The 26,768-nt window shown below is 39.7% G+C and overlaps 1 protein-coding gene across 1 annotated transcript in view; it reads left to right on the forward strand.

The window, feature by feature from the left end:
* cdk18 (cyclin dependent kinase 18) overlaps positions 1 to 26,768 on the forward strand; it is a 74,529-nt gene that overhangs the window by 39,780 nt on the left and 7,981 nt on the right. Inside the window, exons 4-11 of the mRNA XM_034082873.2 lie at positions 6,418 to 6,549; positions 8,368 to 8,424; positions 13,236 to 13,350; positions 14,157 to 14,251; positions 15,411 to 15,473; positions 17,806 to 17,929; positions 19,386 to 19,506; positions 26,647 to 26,744. Coding sequence (XP_033938764.1) covers positions 6,418 to 6,549; positions 8,368 to 8,424; positions 13,236 to 13,350; positions 14,157 to 14,251; positions 15,411 to 15,473; positions 17,806 to 17,929; positions 19,386 to 19,506; positions 26,647 to 26,744 — 805 coding nt within the window. The remainder of the gene's footprint in view (positions 1 to 6,417; positions 6,550 to 8,367; positions 8,425 to 13,235; positions 13,351 to 14,156; positions 14,252 to 15,410; positions 15,474 to 17,805; positions 17,930 to 19,385; positions 19,507 to 26,646; positions 26,745 to 26,768) is intronic.

Raw genomic sequence — 26,768 nt, forward strand, 5'->3', positions numbered from 1 at the left:
TACGTGGCTAAGCGGCGGGACATCTCCCCTTGTCCCGCACTATTCACTGGTCTCACCAAGAAAGCTATTGAAAGACTCCAGCTCATTCAAAACTCTGCAGCTAGACTACTGACGAATACCAAAAGGAGGGAACACGTTAGTCCTGTTTTAGCTACTCTACACTGGCTTCCTGTAACTTTTAGAATTGATTTGAAGGTGCTTCTCCTCACATACAAAGCCCAGCTACATTGCTGACTCTCTAATAAACTACACACCCGCCAGAACACTGCGATCATCAGATGCAGGTCTATTAGAGGTCACCAGAAAGAGTCATAGGAAGATCGGTGAAGCAGCCTTTGTAAACTACGCCCCAAAACTGTGGAACACGTTACCCAACAATATTAGGGAAGCCAATACGTTTTTAAAAGGCAGCTTAAAACCTATTTCTTTACCAAAGCATTTTACTGATTTTACACCATTATCCTGCACTATTCTCTGTGATTGACATTGCACTATTTCTCTGTTTTATTCCTCATGTTTTTAATTATTTGATCCCACTTTATGCTTTGCTCTTGCTGCTTGGTTTACACTGATTGTATGTCTTATTTCGTACTGATGTAAAGCACTTTGAACTGCAATCCCCTGTATGAGAGGTGCTATACAAATAAAGTTATTATTATTATTGTCTCTAAGCAGTTGACCAATCACAACAGAGCCGGCCAGCTAACCAATCAGAGCAGCTCTGGTTTCAGACAGAGGGTGAAGAGAGGAGCTGCAGCACAGGCAGTATGAGAACAATAAAGAGATGTTTGAACATTAAAGCATGGAGACAGTGAGGGGTTAAGGGGCTAAATATTCCCTTTGGTTTCAGGTCATGCTTTGGTCATATGGTGCCAAGCTTAATGTATGCGATGCAGATTGGGCACTGATAGCAAACTGTTCACATTAAAAGCATTACAACGGAGTCTGACATGGATATACCGTATAAAGTGGAGTTTATTCTCCTGTTCCCCCAGACTAATTTATTCATTTCCACCCCCATCAGCTCAATGATATGAGTCATCCCAGAGCACTAGGTGTTTTATTGGAAATGTGAGAGTTCACACTTCCACTTTTTCAGAAATAGTCCCTTTGGAGCGAGTGTGAATCACTTCAAGTCTGTCTCTAACAACTCATAGCAGCCAGAGGGAAGTGAATGCTCAGGAAGGTGATGCGAAAGACAGAAATAATATTAAGACAGTAAGACGACTGAACGCCAGGGTTGGGAGGGTTTCTTTAAAAATGAAATATGTTAAAATGTCTAGTTACCTGCCTTTCATGAAGCAAATTCAGGCAGTAGCCTACACACCAACACTGAAACACATGAGCACATACTAGGCAAGGCAAGTTTATTTATATAGCACTTTTCAACACAAGGCAATTCAAAGTGCTTACAAAAAACGAAAGACATTAAGAAAATGGCATTTAAAATCAGGCATTAAAAAGAAAAGCTAATAAAAGAAACATTAAAAGAAAAAATACATGGATAAAAGTTACAGTGCAGTTTAAGATGTGAATAGTTCAATTAAAAGCAGCCACAAAAAGAAAAGTCTTCAGCCTGGATTTAAAAGTAGTCAGAGTTGCAGCGGACCTGCAGGTTTCTGGGAGTTTGTTCCAGATACTTGGAGCATAATAACTGAACGCTGCTTCTCCATGTTTAGTTCTGACTCTGGGGACAGAAAGCTGACCAGTCCCTGAAGACCTGAGAGGTCTGGATGGTTCATAATTTAGCAGGAGGTCAGAAATGTACTCTGGGCCTAAACCATTCAGTGCTTTATAAACCAGCAGCAGTATTTTTTAAATCTATTCTTTGACACACAGGAAGCCAGTGTAAAGACTTCAGAGCAGGAGTGATGTGATCCACTTTCTTAGTGTCAGTGAGGACTCGAGCAGCGGCGTTCTGAATCAGCTGCAGCTTTCTAATAGATTTTTTAGTGAGACCTGTGAAGACACCATTGCAGTAGTCCAGTCTACTGAAGATAAAAGCATTGGACAAGTTTTTCCAAATCCTGCTGTGACACTAGTCTTTTAATCCTAGATATATTCTTTAGGTGATAGTAGGCTGATTTAGTAACTGTTTTAATGTGACTGTTGAAACTCAGGTCAGAGTCCATGACTACACCTAGATTGCTGGCTTTATCTGTTGGTTTGAACATTGCACACTGAAGCTCAGCGCTAACTTTTATACGTTCTGCCTTGGCTCCAAAAACCATTACCTCAGTTTTATCTTTTTTTAATTGGAGAAAGTTCTGACACATCCAGTCATTGATTTGTTCAATGCACTTACTCAGTGTTTGAATTGGAGCATAGTCTCCTGGTGAAATTGTTACGTAGATTTGTGTGTCATCCGCATAGCTATGGTAACTTATTCTGTTGTTCTTCATTATCTGAGCCAGTGGTAGCATGTAGATGTTAAAGAGAAGAGGCCCCAAGATGGAGCCTTGAGGTACCCCACATGTCACTATTGCAGTAGTCCAGTCTAGTTTAAAACAGCAGAAATCAAATCTGAGCTGACAGAAAATGCTCCGTTTTAGTTCAACACACACAGTTAAGCTCACACACACTATTTTATGAACATATAGGTTCACCTGCTGAATTAAAAACAGAACAAATGAAGCAAAGAAAATGGAAACCATAAAGCAGATTCAGGCAGTAGAAGTATTCACACTTAAAGTATTATCCTACAGAACAGTGCAGCTCACAGAGAAGAGATAACATCTGATCCTTTACAACAAACACTAGGTGGTCTTTTTAGGTTTTACTAACATTTTAAGCCTGCTAATAGTCCCCAATTTCTGGAAGTATAACAGTAATATGATTAGTTAAAAGGGAATACAGTTGCTTATTTGTATCCTGATTACATAAAACCGTTACATGTAATCCAATACTCCCCTCTGGATATCTTAATTGTGATAACACAGAGGAAAGTGGTTTACAAGTGGTCACTAATGGTAATCCATGAAGAAGGCCAAATGAATGGTTGCCAGGTTGTGAAAAATCCATGCGTTGGTGAATAACGTCCGTTAAAATGGCATCTTGATGATTCATCAGGATGACCTTTCCTCAGTTCCACTTATCTTCCCGGAACACGATTCAGAGAACTCAGAGCAGCATTGATCAAGTCCAGACCTATTACTGTAGTGGAAGTAGTGCCCTTTATTAATGAATTACTTTTTAACATTTGAAGGCCAGGTTGCACGACACACACTGCAAAAAATGCTGCTCCAAAAACAAGGAAATATAGAATAAAAACAAGGTGTTTTCGCTTTTATTAAGTGAACAAATCTGCCAATAGAACAAGTACAAAATGGCTTGGTAAGATTTCTTGAAGTAAAGATGGGATATTGAGATAAATGAGATCTGGTATTTAGCTGAATTTGAACTATGTGACAAGAATTAGGGAATTTGTTAAAAAAAAAAGACAGAAATGCTTAGACGTTTTCTGATGGTGATTCTCCTATAAAATAAGATGTTTTTAAGATACTTTGATTTAAAAAGATGCCTTGGCTAAACAAAAGACTTATTAGGTCTTATATCAAGTGTAACGACATATTCTGACTAGAGGGGCGGCTGTGGCTCAGTAGTTAGTGTGCTGGACTTCGAATCAGGGGGTAGCAAGTTCGAATCCCACTGCAGTCAGCATGTCGCTGTGTCCCTGAGACACTTCACTCAAAATTGCTCCTGTGGGGATTGCCCACAGTATGTAAGTCGCTTTGGATAAAAGCGTCTAACAAGTGATGTAATGTAGAAATTAGACAAATATACTTGGCCAGATTTTACATTTTTGCACTTTCACTGTTTAGCCTCTTCTTAGCAAAGCTCCTTCACCTTCAACCTAAAGTCCATCCAATCAAAAGTAATAGCCCACATTTGATGGATTAACAAGTGAGAATGTCAAAGCCCTTTATTGATCTACTCCGTTTCTAAAAGAAATCCATATTTGTTTGGAGTCATAAGTTGAGCAAAGCAAACAGGAAATGCTTCGCGCTCAATACTCTTTTGGAGAGAAAGTGACATTAAATGCAGGCTAAATTAAAGTGTCTCTCACTCCTTATGGTGGAAGGGCATGGACATGAATGCTTGGAATTAACATCGGGGGATGTTTGTTTCCAGTCAATTTCATTCAACACTAGCAAAGAGTGGAATTAAACAATCGCTTCTTGTAGGAAAGCAGAATCTTTGGTAAACATTGAGCAACAAAGCCACAGCCTTGATCAATATTAAAGATAAGTGAACTCCACTCGAAATATCAATCAAATGCCAGTTTCTAAGCTAAAATGTTTTCAGAAACATCTTTTAGTGTACCTTTTAGCTAACCCTAACTGGCTGTAGCAATGTTGGCTTTGCAATAGGGATAATAAACACTTTGACATAAATGTTTGGCTTCAAAAAAGCTTGACTAAAGAGAACTAAAGTTGAACTTCAACCTACATTAGTTGCGTAGCCAAAGCGACACAAGAGGCGATTTCACACCAAGTACTTTACCGTACTTAGTTAATCAGAACTCTTTAGTTCTGATTAACTAAGTACAGATCGCGTTCACACCGGAATAAGTCCCTGAGGAAGGATTAGGCAAATGAAGCCGCTGACGTCACTTCTTCTTCTTCTTCTGCTTCTTCTGCTTCTGTATTAGATTAACATTAACATGCTTATTGTAGTTGTAAGTGCACTGCCTTGCTGCCTGTAGCACCATCCTTGATGGAGCATATGGAAAGGAGTGAGCAGAGAGGGTAGAGTTGTCGATTCTTGTTCTGTTTTCTGTGACAATCTCCCTCACCCTCTCAGACTTTCAGTTGTGTGCGCTACTAAAGAGACGTGCTACCATGGAAACCAAACAATGGTGTAGCTGTATTAAAGTCCGAGTGGAAACAGTCCTGGGTAAATCTGATTTTGTCAGAAATGCCGGAGAAATATGACCCCGGGAGGAAACCGGGAGAGGGCAATGAAATCGGGAGTCTCCCGCGAAAATCGGGAGGGTTGACAAGTATGCTTCCGAGTAAATCACCAGAACGCCGACACCTCCTCATCTCCACCGCTCCCATGTTTTATTTTGTGTTGCCATAAGTTACTCTCTCTGCGTTTGTGCGCTGTGCTAATGCTAATGCTAATAATGCTAATGCAAGGAAAATAAAATGGCGGATTCACCAAACTTTTTGGGAGTTTTACGGGGCGTGGTTTGCAATCCGCCCAGCCAATCAGAAATAGGAACCTTTTTCTCCCACGAAAGCCCTGCTCTCTAGCAGGGACTGCAAAGGGGGTGAAAAGGTTCTCATGAACTAATTTTAATTCCGTTTTTTTTTGGTGTGAACGCAACATTTTCGGAACTATATCGGAACTATACTGGGAAAAGCGCTCCGGTGTGAAAGCGCCTAATGTCTGCTAGCAGAGCTGTGGCAGATTCACTGTGTTCAACCAAGCGGCAAACTCTGGGGAACAGCCGGGACGCCAATACGGAAGTGCCACACACTGCAGTTCATACATGGGCCGCGAGGGACTGGCTGCAGAAAGGAGACCCCCATGTTAAAATGCCCAACTTTACAGCAGAAAAAAACATGTTTCTACCCATGGATGCAATAAATATTATTATCGATATAGTTAGAGTCCACCTTAATGATTATGGATCTGTGAGTCAATTGTTTTTTAACACGACCCTTTTATTTATATTGGGTCTTAAAGTGTTTGCATAAATTAGGGCGTGGTCACTTTGATGGACATGTAACATGGACATGTTCTTATTATACATCCATGGTTTTTACCCCCTTAATGTCTGACCAATGGTTGAAGAGCATTTCCTTGCACATGACTTAAAGTTAAAGTTATAGTCCGTTTGAGTTTTGACCGTGTGAACGCAAACCGAACCTTCTGAAAAATGAAACGATGTAACAAACGGACTATTAGGTGTGAATGCACCCGTAAACACGTTTCATCGGGTATGAACCGTTTATGAATGAACGTGTACATGTTTAATGAATACGTTTTGTGTTCAAGAAGAAACCCTTTACATATATAAGAGTACGCCTTAATAAAATGTATATTTAGAGCTGGCTCAGGCTTGTCTTAAACATCCTCCTGGGTCCTTTATTTTAATTGTTCTATTATAGTATTATACATTCACATCCCTTTGTCTATTAGATTGTCTATATTGTCATTAATGTTTGATCTGTCCCCTGAGACAAATGTGTTTTCTGATATTTGGTTATCATTTGATGTGATGTGATATAAACAACATTTAAAATGAAATGTAATCTGATTTGCAAAGGTCAGCAGACTTACTTATGAGAGCACTTGGCCATATATGAGGTTGAATTCAGTCAGTTTCAGGCACATGAATGAAAGATATTAACGTGTGTACTGCTGATATACAGTCTTTCAACGTTCTCCACACCTTTATTCCCGCAGGACGTCAGCAAGCGCATGTCTCTGCCGATGGACATCCGTCTGCCTCCAGAGTTTCTGAAGAAGCTGCAGCTGGAGAGCGAGAACTCTCCGCTCTGCAAACCTCTGAGCCGCATGTCCCGACGCGCCTCGCTGGTAAGTGCCTTATATGAATATCTTTCTTTAATATCTTTATCATATAGACCTAATAACCTGAGATGGCAAAAGTACACACTTTGTTTACTCAAGTAGAAGTACAGATACTCGTGTTTAAAATACTCTGGTAAAAAGTACTGACTAAACTTCTTTACTCAAGTGAAAGTAAAGAGGCTTTGAAGTGTACTTCAGTAAAAAGTACCCATAACTAGCAGCTGCTTTAAAGAGTACCTGACCTCCCTTTATATTAATAGAACAATAATGTCATTGTTAGCTAATGAATGTTTCCATGCTGAACAACGGCAACATGACAACGTTTCCATTGGTCCCTCTTCTTTAGAGAAGACCAGGAAGTGATGGATACACGGATCGTGTTCCAACCAATAGGCACGCAGTGACTCTGAAGAATAATGACCACGCACCAAACACACATTCAGACTAAAGGAACCAGCTGTTTGGAAATGAGAGAAGTAGAAAGTACAGGTATTTGAGTTCAACATGTGAGAAGTAGAAAGTACAGGTATTTGTGTTCAACATGTAAGAAGTAGAAAGTACAGGTATTTGAGTTCAACATGTAAGAAGTAGAAAGTACAGGTATTTGAGTTCAACATGTAAGAAGTAGAACGTACAGGTATTTGAGTTCAACATGTGAGAAGTAGAAAGTACAGGTATTTGGGTTCAACATGTGAGAAGTAGAAAGTACAGGTATTTGAGTTCAACATGTAAGAAGTAGAAAGTACAGGTATTTGAGTTCAACATGTAAGAAGTAGAAAGTACAGGTATTTGAGTTCAACATGTAAGAAGTAGAAAGTACAGGTATTTGTGTTCAACATGTGAGAAATAGAAAGTACAGGTATTTGAGTTCAACATGAGAGAAGTAGAAAGTACAGGTATTTGTGTTCAACATGTAAGAAGTAGAACGTACAGGTATTTGTGTTCAAAATGTAAGAAGTAGAAAGTACAGGTATTTGAGTTCAACATGTAAGAAGTAGAAAGTACAGGTATTTGAGTTCAACATGTAAGAAGTAGAAAGTACAGGTATTTGAGTTCAACATGTGAGAAGTAGAAAGTACAGGTATTTGAGTTCAACATGTAAGAAGTAGAAAGTACAGGTATTTGGGTTCAACATGTGAGAAGTAGAAAGTACAGGTATTTGAGTTCAACATGTAAGAAGTAGAAAGTACAGGTATTTGAGTTCAACATGTAAGAAGTAGAAAGTACAGGTATTTGGGTTCAACATGTAAGAAGTAAAAGTGAAAAGTCGTCAGAAAAATAAGTAGTGGAGTAAAGTACTGATACCAGAAAAATGTAGCTACTTAAGTAGAGTAACAAAGTGTTTGTACTCCACCACTTCCCACCTCTGCTAATAACCTGCCTATAAAGTGTTAAAATCCCAGTGGTTGTCAATCATCTCATATCGACTGCTGTCATGCTTATCTGATCTCATTAACTATACTATATTAGTTGGGTCTTTGTTTGACCATCCATTTGCCGGATTACCCTTGAGCCAGTGGAAGTCCCGGCTCATATTACAGATCTTATTTCCTACTCTCAGCAAATTACTACTTCTCTTGTCCTTCCTGTTGTTATTTCGGTTATTTTGTATTAATATTATAATGAGCCCATTCATTCCTCTGATGATTCCCCCAGTTCTCCATTACCGTAATAGGCTTTTCTTTTCTGTCTGGAGTAAAATAAACATGTGTGCTTAATGAACACGAGAAAAACATGAAGTAAAAGTGCAAAATTATCTTTTAAATGTTCCACAGTGATACAGAAGCAGTCAACGATTAATCTACCTCTTCATTCTGTCTACAGTCCGACATAGGCTTCGGGAAACTGGAGACGTACGTGAAGCTCGGCAAACTGGGAGAGGTACGTCTCTGCCGATTACTCACACATTCACTTCAGAACTATTTTTCAGACGGTGAAGATGTTCCCTTTAACTTCGAGTTAACATTAACATCCACCGACACAAATTAAGCATGTCACTGGTTTGCTGACCACAGGTCGTCTGCCAGTGTTCATTATACTTATCAAGTCTTTGGTGAGTCAAGGCCCTCAGGAGGCTGGATCCTGTCAACATGTGTACAACGGTTTGTTTATATGTCAACACAGTACAAGCCTACAGTATAACCATGTGTGCAATAGTTAGAAATAGAGTTAGGAGGTTTAGTTTAACAATCTAATCCGTTACAATTTCTAGTTACATGTGGAAAATGTAATGGGTAACCTATTCCTATTTTCAAAAATGTAAAAGTAAAATCCGTTACTTTTGGACTACCTAATTATTAAATGCAATGCAGATAAATCCAAGAGGAAAATAAATTGCATTAAGATGCTTTAAACATAAGTGCATTAAGTACGACAACATGTGACCTTAGAAAATAAGAAGATATTATTTTATTGATAGGAATAAAACCTGCCTTTCATGAAGCATATTCAGGCAGTAGAAGATTAGATTCACACTGAAAGTATTATCCTACAGAACAGACCGGCTCACAGAGAAGAGATAACATCTGATCCTTTACATCAAACACTATCTGCTCTTTGGTTTTTACTAACATGGTAAATCCCCCATTTTTTGTATGTAACTGGGAATGAAGTTACTTTTTTTCAATCCTGATTATGTAATCGTGTCACATGCATGTTAAGCACAAGCCAATGCCCTTAAATCCCTCAGCATTTATCTGAGGAGTCAGGAATGAGTAATGACAGAATCCGTCGCCTTAGTTCCGGTCACAAGACTTGGCAGCAGATAACGGCGGCGGTGAAGGATCGAAGAGAGATGCTTTTGTTGTCAATTATCATGACCTGAGGCTCTCAAAGGCACCGTGTATATGCAGCGAGAGACGACGATCTGAACATGTGGCAATTATGAAATGTGTCTTATCCGCTGATGTTTATTTCTCAATATCCGAATATTTTAGTGTTGGCATTTTAAGCTCACTTGCAATAGTTGCTATAAACATACAACTTGACTTGAATACAAATGATGTAATGGGTTCTTGCTTCAGCTAAGAAGCATTCGACTGAAACGTAACTTAAAATTACGGCAGCACTGATCGAGGATTTCCAAGTCCAAGTCTGTTCATTTTCTTTCCCATTAACCAGTCTTTAGACACTGCAGAGCCCATACTGTGTTCCCTTTAGTGTTTACTTCCTGCCTGTCTTCTTCTGCTGTTCCCATTAGTGTTTACTTCCTGTATGTCTTCTTCTGCTGTTCCCTTTAGTGTTTACTTCCTGTCTGTCTTCTTCTGCTGTTCCCTTTAGTGTTTACTTCCTGTCTGTCTTCTTCTGCTGTTCCCTTTAGTGTTTACTTCCTGTCTTCTTCTGCTGTTCCCTTTAGTGTTTACTTCCTGTCTGTCTTCTTCTGCTGTTCCCTTTAGTGTTTACTTCCTCTCTGTCTTCTTCTGTTGTTCCCGCTAGTGTTTACTTCCTGTCTGTCTTCTTCTGCTGTTCCCGCTAGTGTTTACTTCCTCTCTGTCTTCTTCTGCTGTTCCCTTTAGTGTTTACTTCCTGTCTTCTTCTGCTGTTCCCTTTAGTGTTTACTTCCTGTCTGTCTTCTTCTGCTGTTCCCTTTAGTGTTTACTTCCTCTCTGTCTTCTTCTGTTGTTCCCGCTAGTGTTTACTTCATGTCTGTCTTTTTCTGCTGTTCCCGTTAGTGTTTACTTCCTGTCTGTCTTCTTCTGCTGTTCCCTTTAGTGTTTACTTCCTGCCTGTCTTCTTATGATGTTCCCTTTAGTGTGTACTTCCTGTCTGTCTTCTTCTGCTGTTCCCTTTAGTGTTTACTTCCTGCCTGTCTTCTTATGATGTTCCCTTTAGTGTTTACTTCCTGTCTGTCTGTCTTCTTCTGCTGTTCCCTTTAGTGTTTACTTCCTGTCTGTCTTCTTCTGCTGTTCCCTTTAGTGTTTACTTCCTGTCTGTCTTCTTCTGCTGTTCCCTTTAGTGTTTACTTCCTGTCTGTCTTCTTCTGCTGTTCCCTTTAGTGTTTACTTCCTGTCTGTCTTTTTCTGCTGTTCCCTTTAGTGTTTACTTCCTGTCTGTCTTCTTCTGCTGTTCCCTTTAGTGTTTACTTCCTGTCTGTCTTCTTCTGCTGTTCCCTTTAGTGTTTACTTCCTGTATGTCTTCTTCTGCTGTTCCCTTTAGTGTTTACTTCCTGTCTGTCTTCTTCTGCTGTTTCCGTTCGTGTTTACTTCATGTCTGTCTTTTTCTGCTGTTCCCTTTAGTGTTTACTTCCTGTCTGTCTTCTTCTGCTGTTCCCTTTAGTGTTTACTTCCTGTCTGTCTTCTTCTGCTGTTCCCTTTAGTGTTTACTTCCTGTCTGTCTTTTTCTGCTATTCCCTTTAGTGTTTACTTCCTGTCTGTCTTCTTCTGCTGTTCCCTTTAGTGTTTACTTCCTGTCTGTCTTCTTCTGCTGTTCCCTTTAGTGTTTACTTCCTGCCTGTCTTCTTCTGCTGTTCCCATTAGTGTTTACTTCCTGCCTGTCTTCTTCTGCTGTTCCCTTTAGTGTTTACTTCCTGTCTGTCTTCTTCTGCTGTTCCCTTTAGTGTTTACTTCCTGTCTGTCTTTTTCTGCTATTCCCTTTAGTGTTTACTTCCTGTATGTCTTCTTCTGCTGTTCCCGTTAGAGTTTACTTCCTGTCTGTCTTCTTCTGCTGTTCCCTTTAGTGTATACTTCCTGTCTGTCTTCTTCTGCTGTTCCCTTTAGTGTTTACTTCCTGTCTGTCTTCTTCTGCTGTTCCCTTTAGTGTTTACTTCCTGTCTGTCTTTTTCTGCTGTTCCCTTTAGTGTTTACTTCCTGTCTGTCTTCTTCTGCTGTTCCCTTTAGTGTTTACTTCCTGTCTGTCTTCTTCTGCTGTTCCCTTTAGTGTTTACTTCCTGCCTGTCTTCTTCTGCTGTTCCCATTAGTGTTTACTTCCTGTCTGTCTTTTTCTGCTATTCCCTTTAGTGTTTACTTCCTGTCTGTCTTCTTCTGCTGTTCCCTTTAGTGTTTACTTCCTGTCTGTCTTCTTCTGCTGTTCCCTTTAGTGTTTACTTCCTGTCTGTCTTCTTCTGCTGTTCCCGTTAGTGTTTACTTCCTGTCTGTCTTCTTCTGCTGTTCCCGTTAGTGTTTACTTCCTGTCTGTCTTCTTCTGCTGTTCCCGTTAGTGTTTACTTCCTGTCTGTCTTCTTCTGCTGTTCCCTTTAGTGTTTACTTCCTGTCTGTCTTCTTCTGCTGTTCCCTTTAGTGTTTACTTCCTGTCTGTCTTCTTCTGCTGTTCCCTTTAGTGTTTACTTCCTGTCTGTCTTCTTCTGCTGTTCCCTTTAGTGTTTACTTCCTGTCTGTCTTCTTCTGCTGTTCCCTTTAGTGTTTACTTCCTGTCTGTCTTCTTCTGCTGTTCCCTTTAGTGTTTACTTCCTGTCTGTCTTCTTCTGCTGTTCCCTTTAGTGTTTACTTCCTGTCTGTCTTCTTCTGCTGTTCCCTTTAGTGTTTACTTCCTGTCTGTCTTCTTCTGCTGTTCCCTTTAGTGTTAACTTCCTGTCTGTCTTCTTCTGCTGTTCCCTTTAGTGTTTAACTTCCTGTCTGTCTTCTTCTGCTGTTCCCTTTAGTGTTTACTTCCTGTCTTCTTCTGCTGTTCCCTTTCGTGTTTACTTCCTGTCTGTCTTCTTCTGTTGATTTCTCTGGCATCCAGCTCTCTATCTTTTAACCTCTTTCCTCCTCTTGCACTCTTTTTTTCTTCTCTTTACTGGGGAAAGTTTAGCTATAATGAATCCAACGTTACGTGCTCTCAACAAATATATAAAAAAATATGCCAGGTTGTTTTCTGATGAACAAAACTAAGGTTTGTTGTCCACAGCTGACGTTAAATTGACCGGACTTCTTTCTGCGGATTGATATGACTGCATATGGTCCCTTGATCCTCCTTAGCAACCGTCTGTTCTCCTAAGCAACAGTCTGTTAGCGAGTATTAACAAGCTCTGATGTCCAAATTAACCAATCAGAATCCAGTATTCAGATATGTTGTGTAATAATCAGAAATGATCATATCCCTGCAAAAATAAATTAACTGCATTTATTAAATCAAATCCTGATTGAGAAGCTTGAATCACATTGATACGTAATTTGTTGAGGCTTGTCATGGATGACAGCTTTTTAAACTAATAAGCTAATTCAATCAGATGGAATACATTATCTGTTTTAATTTATGTTAATGTGCCGGGGATGATGAAACGGATTCCAATCAAAGCATGTAGTAATTATGTTGCTATTAATGGAAAAAAAAGACATTTGATTAAAAGCTTTTTAGAATATTCGATTACCAGAATCTCACTGTGTGTGTGTGTGTGTGTGTGTGTGTGTGTGTGTGTGTGTGTGTGTGTGTGTGTGTGTGTGTGTGTGTGTGTGTTGTGTGTGTGTGTGTGTGTGTGTGTGTGTGTGTGTGGTGTGGTGTGTGTGTGTGTGGTGTGTGGTGTGTGTGTGTGTGTGTGTGTGTGTGTGTGTGTGTGTGTGTGTGTGTGTGTGTGTGGTGTGTGTGTGTGTGTGTGTGTGTGTGTGTGTGTGGTGTGTGTGTGTGTGTGTGTGTGTGTGTGTGTGTTGTGTGGTGTGTGTGTGTGGTGTGTGTGTGTGGTGTGTGTGTGTGTGTGTGTGTGTGTGTGTGTGTGTGTGTGTGTGTGTGTGTGTGTGTGTGTGTGTGCATGTTCATAGGGGACATATGCCACAGTGTTCAAAGGGAGAAGCAAACTCACAGAGAACCTGGTGGCATTGAAGGAGATTCGGCTGGAGCACGAGGAGGGAGCGCCGTGCACTGCTATCAGAGAGGGTACACACACACACACACACACACACACACACAGATTTGTTTTCCGGTCCAGGGGTGATGACCTCGGGCGGATAATATTTCAATGTTAGTCTCAAGGTGGGACTTAAATGGAGCTGGGTTATTGCCTGGCTCCGGAGGTAGCACCTTTGAACAACCAATGCATTATAGTGTATACATTATTTGCACTAACTATGAGAGTGTTGCCGATTTAATTATTTTGTATTCTGTACATATTTCACATTTTAGAGATTATTTAATTTGAGTTGTTTAAATGTACCGTCATCTGTTACCTCAAGCCTCTGTCTCAAATGTATACTGCATACTTTGTGTACGCTGTAAAAGTTGCAAAACAAAGGATACTCAAGAGTCACTATGCAAAAAAAACATTTTTACCGACATTGTAATCAAAGCAATTGTAACACTAATATGATTTCATCTTTGTTTCATGACTGCAAAGCAAAGCAAGTTTATTTATACAGCGCCTTTCAACACAAGGCAATTCAAAGTGCTCTCCAAAAATGAAATACATTAAGACACATATTATAAAATGGCATTTAAAAGCAAAGATAATGAATAACAAAGATACATGCATAAAGGAATATAGTCATGTATCCTGATTACGTAATCTGTTTCTCCCAAAGCCTGTCCATGCCCTGATAAGTAGAAGGTGCATTTAGTTCAAATACTTGAATAAAGTGCTTGAGTACATGTACCTTCAAACGCTCTGCATAGTAGGTAGATTGTTTATCGTAGTCTCCACGGTTACTGTTATTTTGACAGTCTCTCTCCTCCTTCTGTCCACGCAGTGTCTCTACTGAAGAACCTGAAACATGCCAACATCGTCACGCTGCACGACATCATCCACACCGAGCGCTGCCTCACGCTGGTCTTTGAGTATCTGGTGAGCGCATCGTCCGCTCAGCTGTTCACACAGTATCGATAAAACACCTGAGCTTTTGAAAGAACATCCATAACATCTGTTTGCATCGAATATATCATATTCCAATTACTTGTATATAGACTCTTCTGGCACTATTTATATTCTATTTTATTTGTATTTGCTTGCACTATTTGATCAGTGTTATTGTGTTGCCCTGTTGGAGGAGCCTGTGACCTAAGATGTTCGTTGTCATAACTACACTGTAGCAGGGTTTCCGTTAGCCGCTAATTACCGGTGTTTAGCTGGTAAAATTTATAAAAAACCGGTAAATTCAAAACCTGACGGTCAAAATGTCTGGTAATAATTAGGGAGGCTCCGATCGATCGGCCGCCGGTCATTATCGGCCGATATTCACTCTTAATAGTTTGATCGGTGCTCTCTATAAAGGCCGATCAGGAGAGCTGGATCTGATCGATATGGACATAAACGCGAGTGAAGTGTAACCGGAGCGAGAGAGAGCTCAGATCAGCTGCTGAGTCTGACCGAGACACGCAGCTCTGCATGATCACCTGAAGCCCCGCCCTCTGTTTAGCGGGCTGCAGGAGCTGCATGAGAAACTGACGGGCTGTCAGGAGAGAGAGGAGGGAGAGAGAGAGAGGGGGGAGAGGGAGGGAGAGAGAGGGAGAGGGGGGGAGAGGGAGGGAGAGAGAGAGAGGGAGAGGGGAAAAGAGAGGCTCCGTTTCTCCCGTGTTATTATTCAAAGTTGATGTAAACTTCTGAATAATGTACGTTATCTACTACAAGTAGTTTGTTTGAATGTAATAATGATGTTGTTTGTGGAATCATTTATTGAAAAATGAATCTGAATTTTTCGATCTGTTACGATTATAAACTGAAGCGATATAAAAATGAGCCCGTGAACTGAGTTTTAAACTGAAGCATATCTGCTCATAGTCCGGTAATTACCTGCTAACGGAAACTCTGCTACACAACTATTATTATTATTGAAATATGACCGGTAAGTTTCAAATTTGTCCGGTAAAATAAAATCTGCCCGGACATTTGACCGTCGAGAAAAAATCCTAGCGGAAACCCTGAACTGTAGCCGTGTGGGAATGACAATAAAAGCCTTGCATCTTGCACTATGGGCAGGTTTGAGTACGCCTGTTGTGTCTTCCAGGACAGTGACCTCAAACAGTATCTGGACAACTGTGGGAATCTCATGAGCATGCATAACGTCAAGGTGAGCAGAACGTATCCAGGAGAGGAACCACATACAAATATGAGCTGGAAAACTAGCAGAGAATCAGAATCAGAAACAGGTTTATTGCCAAGTAGGTAAACGCATACGAGACATTTGACTTGGTGTTCTGGTGCAAACATAAACATACAAATTAAAATAATCATACTCTACATCAACATGTGTCCCCTCTTCTTCATGTCTCTTCTACATCAACATGTGTCCCCTCTTCTCCATGTCTCTTCTACATCAACATGTGTCCCCTCTTCTTCATGTCTCTTCTACATTAACACGTGTCCTCTCTTCTCCATGTCTCTTCTACATCAACACGTGTCCCCTCTTCTTCACGTCTCTTCTACATCAACATGTGTCCCCTCTTCTTCATGTCTCTTCTACATCAACACGTGTCCCCTCTTCTCCACGTCTCTTCTACATCAACATGTGTCCCCTCTTCTTCACGTCTCTTCTACATCAACATGTGTCCCCTCTTCTTCATGTCTCTTCTACATCAACATGTGTCCCCTCTTCTTCATGTCTCTTCTACATCAACATGTGTCCCCTCTTCTTCATGTCTCTTCTACATTAACACGTGTCCTCTCTTCTCCATGTCTCTTCTACATCAACACGTGTCCCCCTCTTCTTCACGTCTCTTCTACATCAACACGTGTCCCCTCTTCTTCATGTCTCTTCTACATCAACATGTGTCCCCTCTTCTTCACGTCTCTTCTACATCAACACGTGTCCTCTCTTCTCCATGTCTCTTCTACATCAACATGTGTCCCCTCTTCTCCATGTCTCTTCTACATCAACATGTGTCCTCTCTTCTTCATGTCTCTTCTACATCAACATGTGTCCCCTCTTCTTCACGTCTCTTCTACATCAACATGTGTCCCCTCTTCTCCATGTCTCTTCTACATCAACATGTGTCCCCTCTTCTCCATGTCTCTTCTACATCAACATGTGTCCCCTCTTCTCCATGTCTCTTCCCTATCAACACGTGTCCCCTCTTCTTCATGTCTCTTCTACATCAACATGTGTCCCCTCTTCTTCATGTCTCTTCTACATCAACATGTGTCCCCTCTTCTTCATGTCTCTTCTACATCAACATGTGTCCCCTCTTCTTCATGTCTCTTCTACATCAACATGTGTCCCCTCTGTGGAAAGAGACTCTGAAAGTTTCAGGAACAAAGATTTTCTCTCTTTTTGATCCATTTCTATAAAAACCTGTCTGAAAATGAGCTGATCAGATTTTGCCCACTTTATGATGTCATAACAATGTGTTGTCTTGTGTAACCATTAGCCAATCAGCAACCAAGGTAACCCCCCCCCCCCCCCCCTATCACCTGAATCTCCTCCTAGAGCACCATTGGGCGCTTTCACACCAAGTATTTTTCCTTACTTAGTTCCCAGTACTTAGTTCATGCGAACTCTTTAGTCCTCATGAACTAAGTACAGATCGCGTTCACACCAGAATAAGTCCCTGGGGGAGGATTAGGCAAATGAAGCCGCTGACGTCACTTCTTCTTCTTCTGCTTTGGGTTTACTGGCAGGCCGCAAACCACTTCACGGCGTATACTGCCGCCCAAAGTCCCCGGCCGGAAGTCCCCGGAGTTGGGGAAGGCTTCAGTAGAAGCTGCTGGGAGTCCCAGCAGCTTCTACTGAAGCCTTCCGAGTAAATCGCCAGAACGCCGACACCTCCTCATCTCCACCGCTCCCATGGTTTATTTTGTGTTGCCATAAGTTAGTCTCTCTGCGTTGGTGCGCGGGGCTAATGCTAATGCTAATAATGCTAATGCCAGCAAATACAATGTCGGCTTCACAAAACTTTTCGCAGTTTTACGGGGCGTGGTTTGCAATCCGCCCAGCCAATAGAAATAGGAACCTTTTTCTCCCACGAAAGCCCCTGCTCTCTAGCAGGGACTAAAAAGGGGGTGAAAAGGTTCTCATTAACTAAGTTCTAGTAACGATTTTTTTGGTGTGAAGACAGAATTTCAAAAACTATCGGAACTATACTGGGAAAGTGCTCCGGTGTAAACGCACCTATTGTGTTATTTGTAACCAAATGTCTCTCGGAGGGGCGTGGGGAGGGGCTCCTTATTTTCATCTAAAGTAACAGACAGAGAATCAGCACTTTTGAAACAGAGGGGATTATGGGTAATGCTGCAATGATCTGTTTGGTATTTGAGACATGTTTTGTATATATGCGAGAACTATAATATATTGATGAAAAACAGCATAATAGGGGACCTTTAAGAAAACTATAATAACATTACAAAATATAGCAATATTTACGTTGAATATTTAATCCTCATGATATACGACATTTCTGGTACAGATCTTCATGTTCCAGCTGATGCGTGGTCTGTCCTACTGTCACAAGAGGAAAATCCTCCACAGAGACCTGAAGCCTCAGAACCTGCTCATCAACGACAAGGGCGAGCTCAAACTGGCCGACTTCGGTAGGAAAACAGCCGATTCACAGGCAACACACACACATATTAATTGATGCGAATGTGGTCGTAAAACACATTTATAATAAGACAGCCTGATTCTCGACACGATTGATTTTTGAATATATGTTGCTGCCACTCGGCGATCTTTGGTCCCCGACTCCTTTAGAACCCTTACTTGCTGTAACCTAGCAACTGTGCCCCTCTCTCTGAGTTTCTCCATGTTGTGCTGGATGTGGGTAGATGAACCCACCGGGACTCCCTCATTATTGTTCAATAGTTTTATCACAACATATGGGCAGATAGACTCAAAGGGCTTTTTTGGTAATATGCACAATAGTTACAGCGTATCGTTGCTGGCAATACACATCGAACAGTAATGCATAGAGTTTCCTAAAGACATAAAAAGAGAAGAATGATGCAAGTAAAATGCAAGAATAAGTAAACTATGAACATGTAACCTAGATTGTACAGTTTACTTACTCCTTGAGGAAGTGTTCCAACATTTGTTATTATAACACAATATGTGTTTTGTTATGAGGTTTAATTGACCACTTAAAGAATCTTGTGCTCTCGTACACTTTTAGCTCACTTTGTAAGACTTCATTGTGTACTGTTGAGTCAGGAGGGAATTTCAAGGTCAAAATGATATGAATATTATGAAAATAGTAATGAAAATGTTTTCAAAAATGCCCAACGTTTTAAACTTCAGTACAAAGAATATCACAGGGCTGCTAGAGTAGCTGAAGGAAGTGGGTAGGACTTCCAAAAGACCGGCATCAACTTCCCGGTCTCTACCTGAAAGCAGTTACAAAGATAGATGTCTTAAGGACTTAAGTGTCTTTATTCAACCCAGTCTCACACAAAAACGTGTAATAGCTACGTTGGTCCACAGGGCAAAACTTAGTATATTCACAAATAACCCTCTCAAGACGTGACATGGATACAATATTATTTCCTTTTAATTTCTAATGACCGGTGTTCATGTCACGTGATCGCAAACTTTCCTAGAGTGAGAACAAAAAAAAGATGTATTATTATTTGAGGTCTCACCAGCAAGACGTGAATATACAGTATATACACGTCCTCCTGGTGAGACCTCAAATCTTTTTCCTAATATATATCAAACTATAGATCCTACACATCCACTGGACGTCGATTTTAAAAGTACAATTTAAACTTCTCGCTAGAAATGTAATCAAAAAGCATTATAACGGCCAAACTATCCTACAATCCAGGATTTTTTCTCACGCTAGGAAAGTTTGCGAACACGTGACATGGACACTGGTCATTATAAATGAATAGGAAACAAATATTGTATCCATGTCACGTCTTGAGGGTTATTTGTGAATATATTACGTTTTGCCCTGTCGACCAACGTATATTACACGTTTTTTGTGAGACTGGGTTCCTTCATTACGATGTTGACGTGGGTAGAACCCCTAACAGTGTTGGTGTTTTCCAGGTCTGGCGAGGGCACAGTCTGTCCCCACAAAGACTTACTCCAATGAGGTGGTAACACTTTGGTATCGCCCCCCCGACGTGTTGCTGGGCTCGACAGAATACTCAACACCCATCGACATGTGGTGAGGAACACAGTATTATTACTTTAGGATATCACTGCAAACTGTTGAAACTGATATTCCTCGAAATAATTCTGGAGCAAACACTTTGCTGATGTGTGATTGTAGTCTCTCTCCAAAGTAAGAACTAATCAAATGTGGAATGGTGGGTATATGGATGGATGGATGGATGGATGGATGGATGGATGGATGGATATATAGATGGATGGATGGATTGATTGATTTATTTATGTATTAATTGATGAATAAACAGATTTATAGATGGATATATAGAGGGATGGATGGAGGGATGGATTTATGGATGGATGGATGGATAGACGGACTGACGGATGGATGGATGGACGGACTGACGGATGGATGGATGGATGGATGGATGGATTTATTGATGGATGGATGGACGGACGGACGGACGGACGGACGGACTGACGGATGGACGGATAGATGGATTTATTGATGGATGGATTTATTGATCGATGGATGTACAGATTTATTGATGGATGGATGGATGGACGGACGGACTGACGGATGGATGGATGGATTTATTGATGGATAGACGGATGGACTAACGGATGGACGGACAGACTGACGGATGGATTTATGGATGGATGGATAGACGGACGGACGGACTGACGGATGGATGGACGGATGGATGGATTTATGGATGGATGGATTTATTGATGGATGGATGGATGGATTTATTGATGGATGGATGTACAGATTTATTGATGGATGGATGGACGGACGGATGGATGGATGGATTTATTGATGGATAGACGGATGGACTAACGGATGGACGGACAGACTGACGGATGGATTTATTGATGGATGGATAGACGGACGGACGGACTGACGGATGGATGGATGGATTTATGGATGGATGGATTTATTGATGGATGGATGGATTTATTGATGGATGGATGTACAGATTTATTGATGGATGGATGGACGGACGGATGGATGGATGGATTTATTGATGGATAGACGGATGGACTAACGGATGGACGGACAGACTGACGGATGGATTTATTGATGGATGGATGGATGGACGGACGGACGGACGGACGGATGGATTTATTGATGGATGGATGGATTTATTGATGGATGGATGTACAGATTTATTGATGGATGGACGGACGGACGGACTGACGGATGGATGGATGGATGGATGGATTTATTGATGGATAGACGGATGGACTAACGGATGGACGGACAGACTGACGGATGGATTTATTGATGGATGGATAGACGGACGGACTGACGGATGGATTTATTGATGGATGGATAGACGGACGGACTGACGGATGGATGGACGGATGGATGGATTTATGGATTGATGGATTTATTGATGGATGGATGGATTTATTGATCGATGGATAGATTTATTGATGGATGGATGGATGGATGGATGGATGGTTTTATTTATTAATTGATGAATGGACAGATTTATGGATGGATAGATTGGATGGATGGGTTGACTTAAGTACCATTGTCGATTCATTACATTTATTTGAGCGTTTTTATACCGTTGTATAAGAATCTTTTCTCAAGTAAAGAATCGTATAACTTGTTTCCATCACTGACTGGCAGTAGTAATCCTCTCATAGGACCCTGGAACACTGAGAACCAATGGCTGTACCAACAGAGCATGCAGTTTTCACTTGGAGTGTTTAATTTGTCTGCAAACCAATAGTAGTGTCAGCCTAAAACTGGATCTCAGTCAGAGAACCCCACCAGGATATCAGCCCTGGTACTGAGCATTTATGTCTCTTGGTAAATTAAATGAATGTTTAATTACTAGAGGATCATCTAGGATTTCTATGAATCATGCATATCTATTAAAGTCTCACAGGTAATAACCGAGAGATGAATCACTATTCGTACAATGGAGCTTATTCATCTGCATATTCCTTGTGCATTTTGGCTGATTAGCAGCATGCCATGGTGGAAAACGCCACAGGTGGGAAGTAGTGGAGTACAATACTTTGTTACTGTACTTAAGTACATTTATCTGGTATCAGTACTTTACTCCACTACTTATTTTTCTGACGACTTTTTACTTTTACTTCTTACATTTTTAACACAAATACCTGTACTTTCTACTTCTTACATGTTGAACTCAAATACCTGTACTTTCTACTTCTTACATGTTGAACACAAATACCTGTACTTTCTACTTCTTACATGTTGAACTCAAATACCTGTACTTTCTACTTCTTACACTTTGAACACAAATACCTGTACTTTCTACTTATTACATGTTGAACACAAATACCTGTACTTTCTACTTCTTACATGTTGAACTCAAATACCTGTACTTTCTACTTCTTACATGTTGAACACAAATACCTGTACTTTCTACTTCTTACATGTTGAACTCAAATACCTGTACTTTCTACTTCTTACACTTTGAACACAAATACCTGTACTTTCTACTTATTACATGTTGAACACAAATACCTGTACTTTCTACTTCTTACACTTTGAACACAAATACCTGTACTTTCTACTTATTACATGTTGAACACAAATACCTGTACTTTCTACTTCTTACATGTTGAACTCAAATACCTGTACTTTCTGCTTCTCACATGTTGAACACAAATACCTGTACTTTCTACTTCTTACATGTTGAACACAAATACCTGTACTTTCTACTTCTTACATGTTGAACTCAAATACCTGTACTTTCTACTTCTTACATGTTGAACTCAAATACCTGTACTTTCTACTTCTTACATGTTGCACTCAAATACCTGTACTTTCTACTTCTCTCATGTTGAACTCAAATACCTGTACTTTCTACTTCTTACATGTTGAACCCAAATACCTGTACTTTCTACTTCTTACATGTTGAACCCAAATACCTGTACTTTCTACTTCTTACATGTTGAACTCAAATACCTGTACTTTCTACTTCTTACATTTTGAACACAAATACCTGTACTTTCTACTTCTTACATGTTGAACACAAATACCTGTACTTTCTACTTCTTACACTTTGAACACAAATACCTGTACTTTCTACTTATTACATGTTGAACACTAATACCTGTACTTTCTACTTCTTACATTTTGAACACAAATACCTGTACTTTCTACTTCTTACATGTTGAACTCAAATACCTGTACTTTCTACTTCTGACATGTTGAACACAAATACCTGTACTTCTACTTCTTACATGTTGAACTCAAATACCTGTACTTTCTACTTCTTACATGTTGAACTCAAATACCTGTACTTTCTACTTCTTACATGTTGAACTCAAATACCTGTACTTTCTACTTCTTACATGTTGAACACAAATACCTGTACTTTCTACTTCTCACATGTTGAACCCAAATACCTGTACTTTCTACTTCTTACATGTTGAACTCAAATACCTGTACTTTCTACTTCTCACATGTTGAACACAAATACCTGTACTTTCTACTTCTTACATGTTGAACTCAAATACCTGTACTTTCTACTTCTTACATGTTGAACTCAAATACCTGTACTTTTTACTTCTTACATGTTGAACACAAATACCTGTACTTTCTACTTCTTACACTTTGAACACAAATACCTGTACTTTCTACTTATTACATGTTGAACACAAATACCTGTACTTTCTACTTCTTACATGTTGAACTCAAATACCTGTACTTTCTACTTCTTACATGTTGAACACAAATACCTGTACTTTCTACTTCTTACACTTTGAACACAAATACCTGTACTTTCTACTTATTACATGTTGAACACAAATGCCTGTACTTTCTACTTCTTACACTTTGAACACAAATACCTGTACTTTCTACTTCTCACATGTTGAACACAAATACCTGTACTTTCTACTTCTTACATGTTGAACTCAAATACCTGTACTTTCTACTTCTCACATGTTGAACACAAATACCTGTACTTTCTACTTCTTACATGTTGAACTCAAATACCTGTACTTTCTACTTCTTACATGTTGAACTCAAATACCTGTACTTTCTACTTCTTACATGTTGCACTCAAATACCTGTACTTTCTACTTCTTACATGTTGAACTCAAATACCTGTACTTTCTACTTCTCACATGTTGAACACAAATACCTGTACTTTCTACTTCTTACATGTTGAACTCAAATACCTGTACTTTCTACTTCTTACATTTTGAACTCAAATACCTGTACTTTCTACTTCTTACATGTTGAACTCAAATACCTGTACTTTCTACTTCTCACATGTTGAACACAAATACCTGTACTTTCTACTTCTTACATTTTGAACTCAAATACCTGTACTTTCTACTTCTTACATGTTGAACACAAATACCTGTACTTTCTATTTCTTACACTTTGAACACAAATACCTGTACTTTCTACTTCTTACATGTTGAACTCAAATACCTGTACTTTCTACTTCTTACATGTTGAACTCAAATACCTGTACTTTCTACTTATTACATGTTGAACACAAATACCTGTACTTTCTACTTCTCACATGTTGAACCCAAATACCTGTACTTTCTACTTCTTACATGTTGAACTCAAATACCTGTACTTTCTACTTCTTACATGTTGAACACAAATACCTGTACTTTCTACTTCTTACATTTTGAACACAAATACCTGTACTTTCTACTTCTTACATGTTGAACACAAATACCTGTACTTTCTACTTCTTACATGTTGAACTCAAATACCTGTACTTTCTACTTCTTACATGTTGAACTCAAATACCTGTACTTTCTACTTCTTACATGTTGAACTCAAATACCTGTACTTTCTACTTCTTACATGTTGAACACAAATACCTGTACTTTCTACTTCTCACATGTTGAACCCAAATACCTGTACTTTCTACTTCTTACATGTTGAACTCAAATACCTGTACTTTCTACTTCTCACATGTTGAACACAAATACCTGTACTTTCTACTTCTTACATGTTGAACTCAAATACCTGTACTTTCTACTTCTTACATGTTGAACTCAAATACCTGTACTTTCTACTTCTTACATGTTGAACACAAATACCTGTACTTTCTACTTCTTACATGTTGAACTCAAATACCTGTACTTTCTACTTCTTACATGTTGAACTCAAATACCTGTACTTTCTACTTCTTACATTTTGAACTCAAATACCTGTACTTTCTACTTCTTACATGTTGAACTCAAATACCTGTACTTTCTACTTCTTACATGTTGAACACAAATACCTGTACTTTCTATTTCTTACACTTTGAACACAAATACCTGTTCTTTCTACTTATTACATGTTGAACCCAAATACCTGTACTTTCTACTTCTCACATGTTGAACCCAAATACCTGTACTTTCTACTTCTCACATGTTGAACTCAAATACCTGTACTTTCTACTTCTTACATGTTGAACTCAAATACCTGTACTTTCTACTTCTCTCATGTTGAACTCAAATACCTGTACTTTCTACTTCTTACATGTTGAAGTCAAATACCTGTACGTTCTACTTCTTACATGTTGAAGTCAAATACCTGTACTTTCTACTTCTCTCATGTTGAACCCAAATACCTGTACTTTCTACTTCTTACATGTTGAACCCAAATACCTGTACTTTCTACTTCTTACATGTTGAACTCAAATACCTGTACTTTCTACTTCTTACATGTTGAACACAAATACCTGTACTTTCTATTTCTTACACTTTGAACACAAATACCTGTACTTTCTACTTATTACATGTTGAACCCAAATACCTGTACTTTCTACTTCTCACATGTTGAACTCAAATACCTGTACTTTCTACTTCTTACATGTTGAACTCAAATACCTGTACTTTCTACTTCTCTCATGTTGAACTCAAATACCTGTACTTTCTACTTCTTACATGTTGAAGTCAAATACCTGTACTTTCTACTTCTCTCATGTTGAACTCAAATACCTGTACCTTCTACTTCTTACATGTTGAACTCAAATACCTGTACGTTCTACTTCTTACATGTTGAACTCAAATACCTGTACTTTCTACTTCTCACATGTTGAACTCAAATACCTGTACCTTCTACTTCTTACATGTTGAACTCAAATACCTGTACGTTCTACTTCTTACATGTTGAACTCAAATACCTGTACTTTCTACTTCTCACATGTTGAACTCAAATACCTGTACCTTCTACTTCTTACATGTTGAACTCAAATACCTGTACGTTCTACTTCTTACATGTTGAACTCAAATACCTGTACGTTCTACTTCTTACATGTTGAACTCAAATACCTGTACTTTCTACTTCTCTCATGTTGAACTCAAATACCTGTACGTTCTACTTCTTACATGTTGAACTCAAATACCTGTACTTTCTACTTCTCACATGTTGAACTCAAATACCTGTACCTTCTACTTCTTACATGTTGAACTCAAATACCTGTACGTTCTACTTCTTACATGTTGAACTCAAATACCTGTACTTTCTACTTCTCACAGGTTGAACTCAAATACCTGTACGTTCTACTTCTTACATGTTGAACTCAAATACCTGTACTTTCTACTTCTCTCATGTTGAACTCAAATACTTGTACTTTCTACTTCTCTCATTTCCCAAACAGCTGGTTCCTTTAGTCTGAATGTGTGTTGGTGCGTGGTCATTATTCTTTAGAGTCACTGCGTGCCTATTGGTTGGAACACGATCCGTGTATCCATCACTTCCTGGTCTTCAAAGAAGAGGGACCAATGGAAACGTTGTCATGTTGCCGTTGTTCAGCATGGAAACATTCATTAGCTAACAACAACATTATTGTTCTATTGATATAAAGGGAGGTCAGGTACTCTTTAAAGCAGCTGCTAGCTATGGGTACTTACATTTCGAAGGATGTGTGTACTTTTGCCATCTGTGGAAAACGCACACAGATCTGGTAAACCAATGAGGATTAAAAGCGTTCCTCTTGCAGCCTCCAGCCCTTTATGAGCTCACCTCGCTACGTATCCTCTTCTGTGAGCACGGGGCGCCTCTTCATTACTGCGTCAGTGATGGAACAAAGGGCTGCCCCGTGCCCACTCACACCACATGTGTTTGCACCTATGATCGGCGGTCTTTGAAGTGAGTTAGTGCGTTTGATGATCACCTAGAGTCCATAATTGAAGGGCTCTTTTTATTTGCTCCTCGTCCCCGTTTCTTCCTCTCCTCTCGCAGGGGCGTGGGCTGCATCATGTTCGAGATGGCAACAGGTCGTCCAATGTTTCCCGGGGCCACGGTGAAGGAGGAGCTACACTTAGTCTTCAGGCTCGTGGGTAAGAAAGCACAGGCTGAGATTG

This window comes from Pseudochaenichthys georgianus, chromosome 5, assembly GCF_902827115.2.
Source record: "Pseudochaenichthys georgianus chromosome 5, fPseGeo1.2, whole genome shotgun sequence".
In the NCBI taxonomy this organism is placed as follows: Eukaryota; Metazoa; Chordata; class Actinopteri; order Perciformes; family Channichthyidae; genus Pseudochaenichthys; species Pseudochaenichthys georgianus.